Raw genomic sequence first — 16,937 nt, 5'->3', positions numbered from 1 at the left:
TTGGTCCAAACTCATAATTAAATGTATAATTATACACAAAATATATTTTGTAATTATAAATCACTATAAATTTGTATATAAATTGTTAACATTTTAGGCCATAATATGTATGACCATAAATTATAGATATTATTATACATACTTTATATGTATAATTATACTTATAAAAGGATCGAACCTTAATGGGGCCTAAATTACTAGAAACTGAAGGAATGCAGAGTTCATGACCTACCAAAAGCAAGCCCAGCATCCATCAACAGATAACCAAGATTAGTAGTAAATTTACATTCGCAGCATCAACCAAGAAAAAAAGTTTTACTTATTAAGCTTGAAAACATTGGTGAGCGTACAAATTAACCGCCTCCTACAAAACCACGAGGCAAAATCTTAGATGCCAATCATTCATTGCTCTTTGAGAATATTGACTTGGGGCAAAATTACAGCTCAAGCACATTTGACGAAAGCCAGATCTATATCAAAACTAACATATATCTCATATAAATGGAAAAACAATCAACCAATCCACTGCTATCCTGGGAACTATCATCTCTAACTGCTTTCAAGAATAGCAAGAAATTTGAAGTCAGATGTTTCGGATAAACAGAGATAAGAATGAACCAAAACCCTGACACCATCACAATCTAAGATGCCAGCCTTGTGTACACATTGGATGATCCCAAACTTTGAAGGAAGCAAACCTCGTTCTAACTAATGCCCGTAGTAGTAGTTTATCTAAAGTTCTGCCTTGTTTTTATCATACGTTTCAGTGTTGCTAGCCAGAAGTTGCATTCGTCCCAATCACTTGTCGTAAGCTGTACCTGTCGAGGCACAAAAATACATAGCACATTGAAAATCCATATCAACCTAGTGCTTTAACGGAGAAATCAATCACAAATTTCTTCTGACAGGTACCTGAATTTGAAGGGCAGTACTGAAATCACCATTGTCCAGTGCCTGACACAGCTGAATAAGCTTCTCAGCGGCATTTTTTGATATATCACCACTATTTAGTTTCATAAATAAGGCACCCAACTTCCTCGAATTATCCTCAATTTCCCTCCTCTTGCCTGCAGTAGCCCGTGACCCTCCGAAAGCTTCTGATGTCTCATTAAACAGTCTAGTCAAAGTTGCGATCACAGGCTTTTGTTGAGCTGCAACAGCGAACATAAAACAGCTCAAGTATTACAGTGGAAGGGATTCACCATATGTCAACAAGAAAGATAGAAAACAACTAAAGAAAAGAGTTGGAGGAAAAAGTAAATATTAAACATAAGCTTCAATGCAACCACCAAAAAGTCACTACACGGAAAAACAGAACTTTTTGGTTGGACATGAGGACAGGAGTAAAGGATTAAACTTAACATAGTTTTCTTTTCCAAGCACCAAATTAAAAGACAAAGGATACTTTCACAGGCCTCTCTTAATGTTCCTAATAATGGTAGCTGGAATAACTGAATTCATTAATTCCACAATTTCCAGTGAAGAATGATGTTATATTACTGACTGAAATAAAATAATGGCCTATAGCATGGATCCTGGGAGTTAGGTAATTCAGTAAATTCTCTACTCAATGGCAAAAATGATCTCCAAAATAGATGAATTACATAATGCAAAAAAAGTTGTAGAAAGTAGCCAAATGGCTTAAAAATTAAGCATATATGTAATAACAAATACTACATTTCGTCCATAATCTATCTAACTCCGAACATATTCCCTTTGGCAGTAGCTCTTTACATCCTAGATACTGGAAAAATTACTCCCTACCTTCTCTACATATAGATAATTCCTTCATTATTGTGCAGTATGAAGTTAAACAAAACATGAGAAACTTGCATAAATCAGGCACTGACTTTCATGTTTTACCCTATTCAGAAGATGGACCCAGGAAATCCGGCTACACACTTGCAGATATTCAAATTAGAGGAATTAAATTTCAACTTGATGTGCATGTTTATTAGATTTAGTCAATCAAGAGAGATTTGCCTCAAACTCAAACAGTCAACAGTCCAATTTCATCTGCCCTTGAAGCTTAGCTAACCTTCCAACAGGGAATTTGCAATTAAATCACTAAAAAAAGGTGGCACTCACAAGAGAACCAAAACAAAAAATTTCTTGGACAACTAGAGCCCGTTTCCGGTCACACTTGCAGTTTAAATTTGCACCAGAAATGATTTCATCAACAATTTGAGTCCACAAGGAATTTGGACAATGCACAGCATCACTTAAGCTGCATCTTTTCTCACTTTGCACTTAATCCAGACATAAATCAATCTCCTGTTCATCATAGTCCAAGGATTCACAACCATACATTGCAGACAAGTGAGAAAGCAAATCATTTAGTGCTGATGATCATGTTTGCTACAGTAGAATGGATTACTTATTTTGTATCTCTGTTAACATATCTTTCAAGAAATTCAAGGGAAGGAAAATCCAGAAGCAGGTTTGTAACAATCGGAGGAAGGTCCTGATACAACCACATAAAAACACAAAGCTCAGGTAGTATTCTAGATTTCAAAAACAGAACAGGCTTCCAATTACGCCTCTTTAGGAGGATCTAAAAGGAAACTATTAATCTCAAATTTAGAACTCTATCAAGTCATCTTTGCCAGGGGTCATGCCAGTTTCCAGGTTACTGTCAAATCCAGTCTAACTAATAAAAGGTTCCCCACTCTCAATAGGAATAGGACCAAAAACAATGGCTTCCAAATGTCATTCCACTGAGATGATTCAAGAATCCATCGAATCATTTGCCAAATGCGGGCAAGTAATACCAACAAAACTTTGGCAGATCTGCAAGCAATGCAATTAACAAGGAAACTAATGGGGCAAGCAGACTCCATTCATGCAATAATAATATAATCTTCAAAAGGGAAAAATGCAAAGCAGAAAAAAGCATACCAGGTACGTTAGAAGTATCAGCTGTCTGGACTGTGGGTGGGGGTCCAGGAGAGGTTACTGGTGTTTGAACTGGAGCTGCCTGGTTAGGGCTAGGAGGCTGTATTTGATTCATTCCAGGTCTTTGAATTCCTGAATTACTAATTGGCACAAATCCTCTGGATGCTGGGCTAGGAGCCACAACCTGAGGCATCTTCTGTACTGGAGGTGGACGAACCATCTGGGGACCAACCTGATAATTAGGGTTAGCAGGCCCCTGAAACAAATATGCAAGGCAAGTTTTAGCTTAAAACCAAAATCAGTATATTCTGTTTATTATTGTCAAAAAACGTACAGGATATAATTGGGAACCCAGCGTTGGCTGCTGATACTTCTCCACATTTCTCAACATAGGGGTGTCAGAAGGAACAAAAGGTCTCAAGGGTGGCTGAGTATTAACAGGTGGTGGAGCAAAGTTACCCTAAAAGGAACAAAAACAACAGGATATCAGAACTATAATCTACTATCAGATTTTAAAAGCCCAATAATCTCATAATATAAAGTGACTTTTTCAACCTCATATTAACATTTTGATGGTGATAGGGGAAATGATATCTACAACATTGTTTCAATTTTATGCACCCTAGTAACAGTGAAAGGAAGAATTTTCAGCAATTTCTGCAATGCAATCATCTAAAATAAAATAGATTGATGTCACAACCACAGAAGGATAGTGTTGCAATAACCATCCATATCCAACTAACTAATTTTGTACCAAGACTACCAGATTCAATAAGACTTTCATATAGACAATATTAGACAACCGTCACACTGCCTTGCCCATCAATACAGTCCAACTTTAGAAATAGAAGCTAGCAAGGATGTTGTATGATATTAGTTACAGCAGTAAAAATTCCTCATTCACTTTCAGGCTGTTAATGCGAGGGCTGCAATGGATGCCAGCTGCTTGTGAACAGCTTGCTTGGAGAAAGACACAGCTTCAATTAGGCAGAGTCAAGTTCACAAACTTCGATTAAGCATTGACTTCAATTACTCATACTCATCTTGCAATTTAACCGAGCTTTAAATAACATATTTAAGACCAAAAGATAAAAAATTAAAATAAAATAAATAGGTTGTGTTATGTTTTTTTCCTTCCCATAACAATCCTTGATACCTCTAAAATCCAGTCACCAATCTAGAAAGTCAAAAACTATTCATGAAGAATAGCACTAAATATTACTCCATTCCCTCTGCATGTCATGTCTTCCACAAGGCAAAACCCAATTAGTCTTCATTCTCCCAGTCTGAAAGTAACATCATCTTCTTCTCCCTCCTTGCCTTTATCTTCCCCTTTATTGTTTTTTTTTTTAGTTTCTCTGTGTACAAATTCAGTGGCAGACAGCAACCAACAGCTATCAGCCATCTCGCTTCTACTCTTCAACACTCAGTCTTGCCGATACTTTGGTACAACAGCACCCCACCTCAAGACTTGGTCAGATCAGCAATTTTAGTTTACAACATTTTTACTCTCTTTCCAATGAATTTTTGTAATATAATGATTGCTTGATGTTAGTTTTGTGAAAAGTTGCAAAATTCTAATACCTTTTTTGGTACATATTTAACTGTATTCAGTACAGGATTTTTAATCAAACTTCTTGCCAAAAAATCAAGACAAGCTCGAGCTCAAACTTGAGTTCGACACAGTAAACTTTAGTTTGAGCCAAATATAGGAGATACCCAACTCGATGAAGACAGCAGCCCAAGCTTACACCAACTTTCAAATCATACATGCAGGCCAATAACATAATCTCTCAACATCACAAAACATAGAAGTGAATTTAACCCAACTTTGTGCATATACCTGGGAAGGTTGCGCAACCTGAGATGGCATAAACATGTTGGGCTGCTGGATGCTGGGCTGGTGAGTAGTCTGATATGTGGGAGCTGGAGAGTAACCCCTTGAAAATGATGAAGCAAGTGGCTGTGGATAGTTGTTGTCAGCATATGGACTGCTAGGAACACTAGCCTGAAGCTGTGGTGGAGTTGGCTCCTAAGCAGGAAACGGACAGTGATCAGATATAGCCAGAATATCCAAAAAAACCACACAAGCAGTTCACTCTGAGAAACAATGGAAAGAGTACCGGATAAAAACTGCGAGATGCATCAACACCACCATAACTTGGTTGATCAAATCCATGAACGGGTCCAGGTTCAGGCTGTTGTACATCTTTATCTGTCAAGTCCAGAGGATCAATATCAAGTTTCTGGTAGCAAAAAAAGAAACAAAACCATTGTTTTTATTTCATTGGCAAATAACAAGAATTCTCTTTTCCTAGAGCAATTAGACATTGATATAATCTAATTGAGAAATTGATGCCAGCCTTACTCGGAAAAACTAAAATAATTGTTGTACAGGAAGTATTCAAAATCTGTGTTTGATCAAGTTCGTAGTTCATTTTTTCACAAACTTCATACTAGCTATGAGGGTTCCATTGTATGCGGTCTGAATTCAGTTCATAAAGAACATGTCATGTGTCACTTGTTCATAACAATCACTTCGAGCACTCTAGAAAACAGTAGTCAATTGAGTGAGACCTGTCCATGACATGAACCTAGCTTAGGGAGGCAAAAGACTTCAATTGCAGGATAACAGAAAATAATAAATTCAAACTTAAATCTAGAGGCCTACCAAACTAGTTCTTTCATTTAGCTATTACTATATTTTACTGTCAGATGATTTATCCCCAAGCCAATTGACAGATGAAGGGAAAAAGTATTGTGAGTCAGTAACATGTTTCAAAGTCAGATTTCTCTTCAAGAAACGTTATTAGTTACATTATTGATCTATCAAGTCCAGACCAACGTTGAACAGCCTCCAGAGAATGAGAGAGATGGAGAGGCTTGGCAAATCCATCTCCCGGTAAAATGCTAACAACCTAATTATGTATACAACATGTTCGAAGAACAACTCATACACTAGAAGAAATGTTTGCCAAGAGCTCAAACTTAATAAGCCCTTGGATGAAAAAGAGTTGTCGCCTTACGAACTCTAAAGCATTTAAAAATCAGTCAACGCATCGGGAGCAGAATTTGCTCTGCAAAGAATGTAGTCCTAATATTTAAGCGCACATTGAGGACAAGAAACAGAATCCCCTATAAAAAGTGTGATGACTAGAAAAAAAAATTTTGAACATCCAACTCAACGTCAGTATGTAACATGTAAAATACATCTAAACTATGACAAACCTGGTTCAATGGATAATGCAATACGATCTTGTAGCACTTTAAGCTCTGGAGACAATTCCTCAGTGCCAAGGAGCTTTAAGTACTCCATTGCTGTACTTAAAAGGCCTTGACTAGCCAATATTTCAGCATACTTTTCAATAAGCTTGTAGATAGAAGCACTAAATTGCTTCTGCCCAGTTGCCAAAGCCAGGACAACCGTCTTTTCCATCAAATCCTTTTAATAAAAATCCAAAGGCAGAAATTAGTCTTCTTGCTCAAAAAAAAAAAAAAGCAAAAAGCAAAAAACTTAATGAGCATCAAAAGAGAGCAAAGAACCTGAAGAAGCTCAACATAGGATTTTCCATCATGCTCGCTAGCCAGAATTCTCGACCAAATTTCAACTGTTTTGTCAATATTTCCAGCACATATAAAACACAGTGTTGCGGGAAGCGTATAACCAGCAGCCATGAGTCTGGAAGCTAGTGTATCACATAGAAACGTCCACTCGTCTGGCTGTGCAAACTACAATCCACCAAAAATACAGTAAATCCACAGTAAAAGGAAGGAGAAGTGCACCACAGGCAAATCCACAGGCAAAATACAGTAAATCCACAGTAAAAGGAAGGAGAAGTGCACCACAGGCCCTATAAAACCTCACAAATTCTACATTTCCGCCCTTTGATCAAGTGAGACAATGTTATAAAATCAATAGCCCAAATTTTCAGGTTTTCTGATTGGAGCCTTCCAAGTAAATGAAGTGCTACATAACAGAACTGTAAATTTTAGTTGACTTTTTTTTTGGGTGGGTTGGGTTTTTTTTTTTTGGGGGGGTGGGTGTTGTTTGGGGTGTTTGAAAGTACTCCAAGGATCTCCAGAAAGGGATGGCAATAGACATGCAGCAGCAAACAGGAGGGATTCAAGCTCATTCACAATTAATAGGTATTAAATGATAAATCATCACTCGTTAAAAATGACTAACACTAGAACAACAATTTGGCCGTGAAGTGCAAAGCAACATGTCAAACTTATGTAAATTGTACACATAATTGAACATGATATTAATTGTCAGTAGGACAACAGCAGCAAAAATAGGCAAAAATTCTCAAAACTAGAAACTTACACTGCAGAGAAGAGCAATTGTTTCTTTCCAGGATTTCAAAGGCCTCATACTCACAAGGCTCGTGAGGTCCTTGGTGACCATCGCGGCAACAACCTGTAACATATCAGCAAACCATATAATGTAAAATCTGTGCAACAATACAATGAAGACAATTGCCACTGATGAAACTAATAACAATCAAACTTTGCCAACCCAAATAAAATCTACTATGATTACCTTCAGGTAAGGAGAATGGCTTGTTTTAAGATATTTATTGCGAGTACTCTCCCACAATGCAGAACCACCTGCATGAGCAATAACCAATGCATCTGCCATTTTACTTGCAGATATGCATTGTGCAACTGCCCCTTTGTAATCGCCAACAACCAAAGCACGTTGAACAGCATCATCAAATGATGAGTCATCAATATCCTCCTGTTCCGTTTCTTGTTGAGATCCTTCCTCAACAGGTACAGAATCACCACCTATAAATTTGCTCTCGGAAGTAGAAACTGGTGTATCAGCTCTGGGACTTGGAAGATTGTTAAAGAAATCCTCCCCATTATCATTGGCATACATGACAGTTTCCTTAGTTGTAGTAAATCCATCCTTATCTTTTCCACTCTCATTGAGATCGAGAGCATTCACCTGCTCAGAAATATGATTCTCAACTGCGTCTGTTTCCTCAGAAGGGGGACTGAAACCAAGGTGGGACAGCAAATTTGATCGTGCTGTCCCATCATCTTCAAACATAACCTTTAAGAAACCCCATATTTCTTTCTCATCCTCAGATCTGGCCAAAGAAGCAAAGCAAAATTAAAGTCAGTAACTCAGATTACAGCTACAATCATAATAGTAGTATTTTCCTTCAACAAGCCTTTAAAAAAAAAAAAAACCTACTCTGATTCTTGAAATTTCTTTTCACACAAAAGCCTCAAAGAAGACCTCTCCCCATTTTGTATGGCAGCTTGAAATTCAGAAGAACGGGTTGCCAAACTATGCTCCGTGACCAAGCTGTGCACATAAACCTGCAATTCACACGCAAGCATCATATTTTACATTTTTTCAAGGTGAGTGAATTAGCTAAATTGATCTGCATAGAGGCACTGAGCATGCCTCTGACGATCCAGCTGGAGCCTCGGTAGAGTTAAATGAAACAAGCTTGCCACCAAATCCAAATGAAACTCCGGCTTTACGCTTGTACCATTTTGGTGCCTTTAAAGGTGCTGAAGAAGATAAATCAAATACAAGATAATCAGCCCAAAAGTACAGTCAAATAAATAGGATAATGGAGCAAAACAGCACTTCAGTCAGAGCTAGGGATGGACACAAAATGGGAATAGATGGCCACATGAAATAACGCACAAGCAAAATTTGCGTGCCACTAGACACATGATGTGTAGTATTGAAAGGCGGTTGGGACTGAAATTTAACCATGGTCCTTTCCCATGCTTGTTATTACACACTGGTTTTCAGAAGTACTTGTCACAATCCTAATAGTATTTCAAGCTACCAACACCTATGCAACCAGTTCCAAATACCAGAAGTGAAATCATACAGAATGTACCCCACCATTCTCGGAAGCAAAAAATCACAAGTGAAACATCTCAACAAGTCAAAAATTCAGAGACACATCAAACCCTTCAAAATTACTTTCTGTAGCTGTTAAAGATGATTTACTCAAATTACAATCAGAATGCTTCAGCAAAGTCAATAAAAAACAATGGATCACAATGGAAAGGAAAATTCCAACTTATTTTCTTATAATAGCATAATATATTGGTCCAAGAGGACAATGAATTCCTGCTACCACATATCTTGTCCACAAGCAAGAAAGATAGTATTCAATATTTATATCAAAGGCAAAAATAGGTGAAATCATATTATCCAGTGGAAATCATACCTGTGCTCAAATCACCTTCCCCAGTCCCATATCGGCCACAGCCCTGCAAAATGAGGCATAAAACCTTAGAAGCAATCCATTATATAAGGTATGATATGATGGTCTATCAGGCAGATCTCGATACTACTATTGAAAACCAGATGTCTCTTGTTTGGAAAAGCAAAATTCCTATTTTACTGCTTCACATTCCTATTGCAATTGTACCCAACATCCTAGCCAAAGCCATAATATGACTATCAAAAAAAAGAAGGCATCAGTTGAAACTAACCATGCTGATACAAGCTTACATGCTTTTTCAAGATATGCATGCATTTACATACATCCATATGCATAAAAGGGCACCATACTTTACGTGTGCATGTTGTGTCCAACATATCATAAAGGGAAAAAGAAAAGATCGATACCTGATCACACCTTTACTTAAAGGTGCATTGAGCCACCCAAAAGAGTATTTCTTCACTCTAAATGCAAATAGGACACTAAAATGTCATGGAAAACATGAACACCACTAAGTAAATAGTGTCCTTTTAGTAATCAGGATATGTCCACCCTAATTGATTATCATAAAATTTATAAACAAGAGCGGTATAAGGATCCTTTGAATCTACAATTTCCACACAATCACCTCCATCACAGATAAGGACCACAATCATTTTGTAACATATACTTGTGTAAGATACCTTAATTTACCACAATCAAGGAAACATGGAGCTTGAATGTATGATGCAAGTTATTTCAACAAGTACCAACAAAGAAATACTTCATTGGAAAACCACTAAAAAGAGTACATAACAAGAATCACGATTTACTATCACAATGTAACTACATAATCGCATAACAACTCAAAAACCTCTAGCATTTAGGTACAGCCTCCTTCAAAGTTATGTCTCAACGGGTGATCCAAGTTATGTCTCCTTCAAAGTTATGTCTCAAAGGATAAGGAGAAAAACAGAAACAAATGGACATTTTATCCTCCACAGATCCAAATACAATTGGATAAGACAATGCCATAGAAAACCGGCAGCAAACATAACAAACATTAAGAAAATCAAAGATACTAACCTCTACGTTATAAATCCCAATCTTTCCATCAAAAGAAGATGCTGATATAACCCCTGGTATCCTAGGATACCAGTGTATGTCAAAATTCCAATTTGTTCCAGCTGGCAACTCAGAAATGATCTGCATAACATTGAAGGACACTTAAACTATATAGTACGTATTGCAGATGCCTTAACCAACACGGAGACACACCCAGAGGAAGACATGGAGGGCGTAAAAAAAAAAGGCATCAACTTGCTTGTTTACCTCTCCAGATCCAACGTCCCAGCAGATAGTGCGGTTATCTTTGGCACAGGTAAGCACATAAGAACTATCAATGGGACACCAAGACATTGCAATCACACCTGAATGTAAGAGACAAAACATGGAGAACTGAATCTCAAAGACTTCATTAAGCCTAAATTCTCATCAGACAAACATGTAAAGAAAAACAAAACTGAAATACAAACACCAGCAATTCGCAGACAAAATTTTGATCTGCAGTTCTGTTTATCTCCCACAAGCAATATAGAAGTACCACTAACCAAGGTGCTACTTTCATACATCCTACTCCCTCCGCCATCTCCTAGCTTTAAAGTGAATGCCAGGTACAGACATCCAACATCCATTTTTGCGAATTAGAATTCATTTACTATTCTTTTCAGTCTACAGTATCAGGTCCAAATTATTCGCTTAGATTTCAAAGACAAATATCTACTAAGACACCCAATCTTATTATGACAAATCTGTTTAACTACTAGGGAATGGCCATATAGACCAGAAACGAACACCAGAACCTGCTATTTGTAGACTTGTGTAGGCTTTCTGCTAACAAGACTCACCAGAAACCAAATATGAGGCAGCTCTATTAAAAGTTCCAATACATCAGTTAGTTAACTAAATCCATTCCATCTCGCTAAAAGCACCCAAATCGCGTTGACACTTGCATTAATATGTACTAACATGAGCTTTTCTGAATTCTCTAATGCCCCAGACAAGGCAAAGGCATCTTTCAGACCTACCTCTACACCAAAATGACGGGAGATGAACTGGCTGTGCTCAATACATCCAACACAAGGTAATCCAGTGACTCCCAACAACACAAATTGAAAAATGACCTGAGAGTAACCCACATTCAGCAAAGGCCCTATGCCTCTAGGGCAAACCATGATGAGCTGTACTCTGTGCTAGGCTTTTCATTGTGTTATGCCTTTTGCAAATTCCATTTTCGTATTGGATCAATTGCCAAAGTGACCAACCAAGAATAGCTTCAATAAACCAGGACATTTAATGTTCATTCTGCTCCACTGAACAAATTGCATCTAGTGGCGAATCCAGAATTAGACATTCAATAGATTCACATTGGTTTATCTTTCCTTTTCCTCCCCTCCCCCCCCCCCCTCTCTCTCTCACACACACACACATTTGGAAGATGCAATTACATCTAGTAATTAAGGCACACCCATTGCTAATAAAAGAGAGACTTGTAGAAGAAATTTTTTATGTATATTCATGAATAAAAAAAATTTTAATTGATTTCACATGTGGACAACTAAAATATGTAGAAAATTTGACAAATAAATAAGTGTGAACTATATCAGGGACTTGCCAACTTGTGGATTGAACCCAAGATAGTTATTTGGTACATGATTAAGTACAAGATTCCTCAACTACAAAAATAAAAAAGCAGAGAAAGACATCTTATGCTAAAATCCCCTTTAAGGGCATTAATCTATGGACTTGTTGTGGAGAGAGATGCAGATGTTTGATAGTTTGGGGTTTTGCCTTGGGAGTTGATCAATTGTAGTAGTAATACACGTGGGTATTGGTAAAGGAAATTAATTGGCAGGGCAAAAATAATATTATAAAGTGACAGAAAAACAGCTATCCCTCTCAATATACAGTAGAGATAAACAATTAGGTCCAGCAACTTGATTTATAGAACCAAAAAAGGAACAGAAGATAACCAAATTTTGATTCAAGTAAAAATTCGATCAGGTGAATGAGTAAAACACATAGTTTTGCAACAAAATCATAAATAACAAGTTTTGCAAATAGCTTCGATAGATGTTCTATATAACTGGAAGAACCAGCAAATACCAAACAAACCATATCCAGACATGAAACCTGAATCAAGACCTCAGTGACAAACTAATTGAACAAGTATAGCAGATTAGAGACTGGCCATCAGCCACTTGTTCTGATTTACTCTAAGTTATCCTGTGCATGCAAGACAGGAAAACTCTTACCATTGAGACAGATCCATCCATGCACTGATAATGATGCATGAAAATCAATGGTTTATGAAGAACCTCTACAATTCCAGCTAAAATGAATTAGATTGTGATTATGTTGGAGTTAAACACATGATGATTATTGTAAGGGCTCAAGAGAGGATAAAATCAATATTAAAGACCATTTTCCTACAGAATTAGATACACAGCTGAAAAGAACACAAGGAAGTCCAGCTATAAACCACTATCATAACGCAACTAAACGGAAACAAGTTGATTAAAGATAAACTGAAATACCTTTTGTGTGCCCCACCAATTCTTTGTTGGGAGACATTACATTCCGCAGATCCCAGAGCTGAACCAACATATCAATGAGTTCGACTTAAAGTATTGTATTTAATGACTTAAAGAAAAAGCCACCGTGCATATGTATTACCCTCAGAGATGGTGAACTATCTTCATCCGAAGCAACAATTAGTTGAGTTGCAGCATCAGGATTCCACTGCAAAACAGAGCATCGTCTCCTAGCTGAATCAGCGAAACTGCAAGTTGCCAACTATATGTGAGCTCATCAATGATAAAGGCCAATAGAGATGGTTACACCATATCAGCAGACAACACCAATGATACAAATGCTTTTCTCATCAAAGGCATAGAGCTTTACCTTAGCACTGGCTTTTGCCTCCGCAGATCCCAAACCACTGAAATTACAGAAAATTTCAAAGTCCAAGTTACAACTAACAGGTAAGCAGCAAACATTTCACTAAAAAGGAGCCATTTCTCACCAGTTGTGCCATTGTATGAAGTTGAGGCCAATATGTGCGAAGTTACGCAGTTCCATGATAAAAACGATATTTCACCTTGAGTGGCAGACGAGCTACCCTGCAAAAGGTTCTAGAAAACTAAGTGAAATACCTTAAGAAAACTTACACATCGAAGCAAGCAAGAGAATCCAAGAAAACTTAGTGATCAAAGCAAAGCAACAGAAACTTTCAGCCAAGTGCAGAAAATACAGACTCAATTGCAGTACTTTTAATGCTAGAGGTAAGTATGGTACCTTCTCACTAGGAAATAAACATAATTTAGCACACCCTTAAATTTAACACAAACCATGAAATCCATCATCCAGTTGTCTTAGTTGTAAATAAGGATTTTGAATAATTAAACCCACATCCCAAACTATCACTTCTTTGAACATACATAAACCATGGAAATCCACAAGTCAATCGCCTTAATTATTATGAGGTTGTTCATTATAATTAACCACACATCAATTTGATAATAACATATAAGAAAGCTGATACACTGATCACTGGATTAAGAAGACACAGGTAGTTAATGGTTCTGTCACACTTAATCCAGGAACATGTATTTCATTTAGTAAAATACATCTCCAAAAAATTCCAAAGCGAATTAGTGGCCCTACAATCTCTACCAAAGTAACTGCCTAACATTTAAAACAAATGGTGAAACTCATCTATCTAGAATGCATAAACTCCCGCTACTTGGTCCAAACAGTAAGACCTCATTAAAATACAGGCAAGCATTAGATTTCACACTTTCCCACTGTCACCAAATAAAATTGCATCAAAAAAAAGGAAAATGTAGTCTAAAAGCTGCATGATGATATTTTTACAATTAAATCAAATCTCCATAGAAACTGCAATTCCATGCGAGGAACTGATGTACCCAGAACAAATTTTGCAGAAGGATTGGCAGCATTGTGACAGTAACCAATTAGTAATAGTACTTCAACAACTTCTACTACTCAGGTTATTCTCTTAGAGTTAATTGTTCTTGAATATTTGTTCAGACATTTCAGGAAGAGGCAAAAAATATTCTGGCAACAGTTTCAATTATCTTTTTGACAAAATTATGATCCATCAAAAGTTGAGATACAAGCAAAAGTAGAAGAGCCATTCTACAAAGAGCAAATATAGTAAAAGGCTATACCCTGAGAGGAGGAAAATGAGTGGGTTCGGTTGGGTTAATAACATCCCATATACAAACATCACCTTCATCAGCTCCAGAAGCAATCAGATTTGGAGTATGAGTACTGAATTCCAGTCCTCGAACCTGAAAATTAGAAGGTTCAAAGGGTTCGCATCATGCATTCTCTGATTGTAAAGAAAAAATTAACAGCCCTACCTCTCCTCACAGAACAAAGAAAACAATGAAAAAGGAGCACTAAAAAAGCAGATTAGCTCACTTACAGGCCCTCTATGCCTTGAAAGATGGCAAAGAAAAGCACCAATTGCCTCGGAGCTTCTATTACCTGATTGAGCACTGAAGAGATCCATAGACTGAGTGAGGATTGGCTATATCGCTTTATACCAATAAAAAAAAAACCACAAGAAGAGAGAAGCGGATGAACAGAGTTAAAATTCACATAGATCAGATACTGCAATATCTTCAGAACCAATGTTTTTCATTTTTTACATCTTCGCAACCAATGTTTTTTCTACTTTTACGTCTTCACAAGCAATGTTGATATTGTTAACCCCAAAGTTTCAAGATAACAGTCAAATCACAGTCTATGAAGCAAGGATTTAACTGCCCTCATATTCATTTGTTTCAATTACCAATCTAATCTGCCAAGATGCCCTTGCATAAAATTTGCTTTAAGTGAAAACTTCTTCCCCTTTTTCAATAAAAGGTCAAAATGCAATTTTCCATTCCCAAATCTCAATTACCTGGATTGATTAAGCATTAGGAAAACTTATGCCATCAACTGAATTTCAACCAACCGTAGCTTACCTAACAGCCAAATTAATTTCCCAATAATTAGAGTAAACTGAGCCAAATAGATTCATCCACTTCAAAATTGATCCTTCAAGCCCCGATTGGTATCCTGGTTTCCCAAAAAAAACTAAAGCCTCGTACTCTAAAAAGACAAGCATTCACCCCAAACCACAACCATTTTCTAATTCCAGATTTCTAGAACTGCACATTATGAATCAAAAGCACGTCAAGAAACAGATTCAATTATAAAAATCAACGTTTAATGACAGTTATTAAATTCACTGGAATTTTTTTCCATCCAGGAGGTGCTTATGTGGCAATCCAATCAAAGATCACTTGCATCACTATAAATCCGTAGCCCTCCGATCCTCAAATTCAAGAATGCACTAATTGCACAACAAACAACCATCAAAGAAAGCATATTTCAAGCAACACACGGATGAAAAATCAAGCTTTTTCGTCAATTCATCAAATTATAAAAGAAATGGGATTCAGATCGAATTACGAGATCAGACGCTTTGGATTCCACAGTCCAATGTTCCCATCGACAAGTCCACCAGCGATAAGTCCGAGCGAAAATTCCTCAGAATCCGACGGCCCTTTCCCCCAAGACAACCGATTGAACCGCTCCGTGCTCGGAGCGGAGCCAGTTAAGACCAATTGCCGATCATCCAACGCAAAATCCAGCTCGAAGATATCAAGATTCGCCAACGAGCTGAATTGCAGATCCACCGCCCCCGCCATCGTCCCGGCTGCCAAATACGGCCCCTCCGGAGCGAACGCCGCGCAGGCCGATCTGTTCACCACTTTTATAGACGCCATCACCCCCAATTACAAATCTAAATCTCTATGTCCCTATCAAATCCAACGATCTAGGGTTAGGGTTCCGAAACCCACTGTGTGACTGTGTGAGAGAGAAAACCGAGAAGAAGAACAGATCGAAAGGGGAAGAAGAAAGAGATGCAGCGAGTGAGAGTGGTGCCTGATTTTTCGCTCTATTGTTCTTTCTTTTTTATCTTTCTATTACTCGAATTTTTCTCTAGAACTGGAAGATTGAGAATTTGGGAACTAATTTGAGTGATTAGTCATGTTATCCAACGAGGGTTTGCCACGTAGACACTTGTATATCAATTTAGCTGGAGGACGGAAATGCCCCTCTGCCACCTCTAATTACCTGAGTATGGGCGCCGTGCCAAGGCTGAGCCACCAGAGAAGTGGTGTTAAGCCCAAAAGGAAAAAATGAGAGAATTTTTGAACGGTGTGAGTTATGGGCATAGTCATATTGAATTTTGAACTAATTATGCTGCCTGCTCGGCTCCGTTTGGATTAACATTTTTTTGGGGTATTTTTAAAAAATTTTATTGTAACAGTGTATATGAAAAATTTTTATTATCAAATTTTTTTGAAATATTTGATATATTATATAGATAAAATATTTTTGTGAATTATTATGTATTATTGTAACATTATATTTGAAAATTTTATTTTTGAAAAAATGGTCAATCCAAACGGATTCTTGGAATTAACTTATCAAATTACAAGCAAATCTTGTAAAATATTCATTTGTTTCTAACTCAATTTTCTTGACTCCCCCTCGCATGGCATTATTGCGCATGAAGGGCTCCTGCAATTACTTATGGCAATTGCATCATGCAGTGTACGAAATTAATGCAACATAGAAAGACATTAATATTGTTCGCTTGTGCAAGTTATAGTTTCAGGTTAGTATTTGTGGTTTTTAAGTTGACATTTATCATGTTAGTGCATAAATTATACGATTAATCTTCTATCTTACTGCGTATACAGTGCTATGCTT

General features: G+C 37.3%; 1 protein-coding gene across 1 annotated transcript; it reads right to left on the bottom strand.

The window, feature by feature from the left end:
* Positions 1 to 296: 296 nt before the first annotated feature.
* LOC113754729 (protein transport protein SEC31 homolog B) lies at positions 297 to 16,159 on the bottom strand. Its single transcript, XM_027299012.1, has 22 exons — positions 15,627 to 16,159; positions 14,593 to 14,665; positions 14,333 to 14,455; positions 13,165 to 13,261; positions 13,044 to 13,080; positions 12,816 to 12,921; positions 12,677 to 12,734; positions 10,413 to 10,510; positions 10,167 to 10,286; positions 9,105 to 9,147; positions 8,318 to 8,427; positions 8,102 to 8,229; positions 7,439 to 7,994; positions 7,223 to 7,315; positions 6,439 to 6,624; positions 6,124 to 6,337; positions 5,019 to 5,110; positions 4,739 to 4,927; positions 3,230 to 3,355; positions 2,899 to 3,151; positions 913 to 1,151; positions 297 to 818 (listed from the first exon to the last, which is right to left on the bottom strand). The coding sequence occupies exons 1-22, from the start codon at positions 15,941 to 15,943 to the stop codon at positions 729 to 731; spliced, it is 3,348 nt and encodes a 1,115-aa protein (XP_027154813.1). The 5' UTR covers positions 15,944 to 16,159; the 3' UTR covers positions 297 to 728.
* Positions 16,160 to 16,937: the final 778 nt, after the last annotated feature.

The sequence above is a fragment of the Coffea eugenioides genome, chromosome 2 (genome assembly GCF_003713205.1).
Source record: "Coffea eugenioides isolate CCC68of chromosome 2, Ceug_1.0, whole genome shotgun sequence".
Lineage (NCBI taxonomy): Eukaryota > Viridiplantae > Streptophyta > Magnoliopsida > Gentianales > Rubiaceae > Coffea > Coffea eugenioides.
This window is presented reverse-complemented; position numbering and strand designations above follow the sequence as displayed.

What these genes read in the sequence shown, in the direction of transcription:
- LOC113754729 (XM_027299012.1), bottom strand. Translation starts at nt 15,943, where the DNA reads ATGGCGTCTATAAAAGTGGTGAACAGATCGGCCTGCGCGGCGTTCGCT. An exon ending in AGGCAAAAGCCAGTGCTAAG is followed by an intron (nt 12,922 to 13,043) that starts GTAAAGCTCTAT and finishes GGCAACTTGCAG; the next exon opens with TTTCGCTGATTCAGCTAGGA. An exon ending in GTACTGCCCTTCAAATTCAG is followed by an intron (nt 819 to 912) that starts GTACCTGTCAGA and finishes GTGCCTCGACAG; the next exon opens with GTACAGCTTACGACAAGTGA.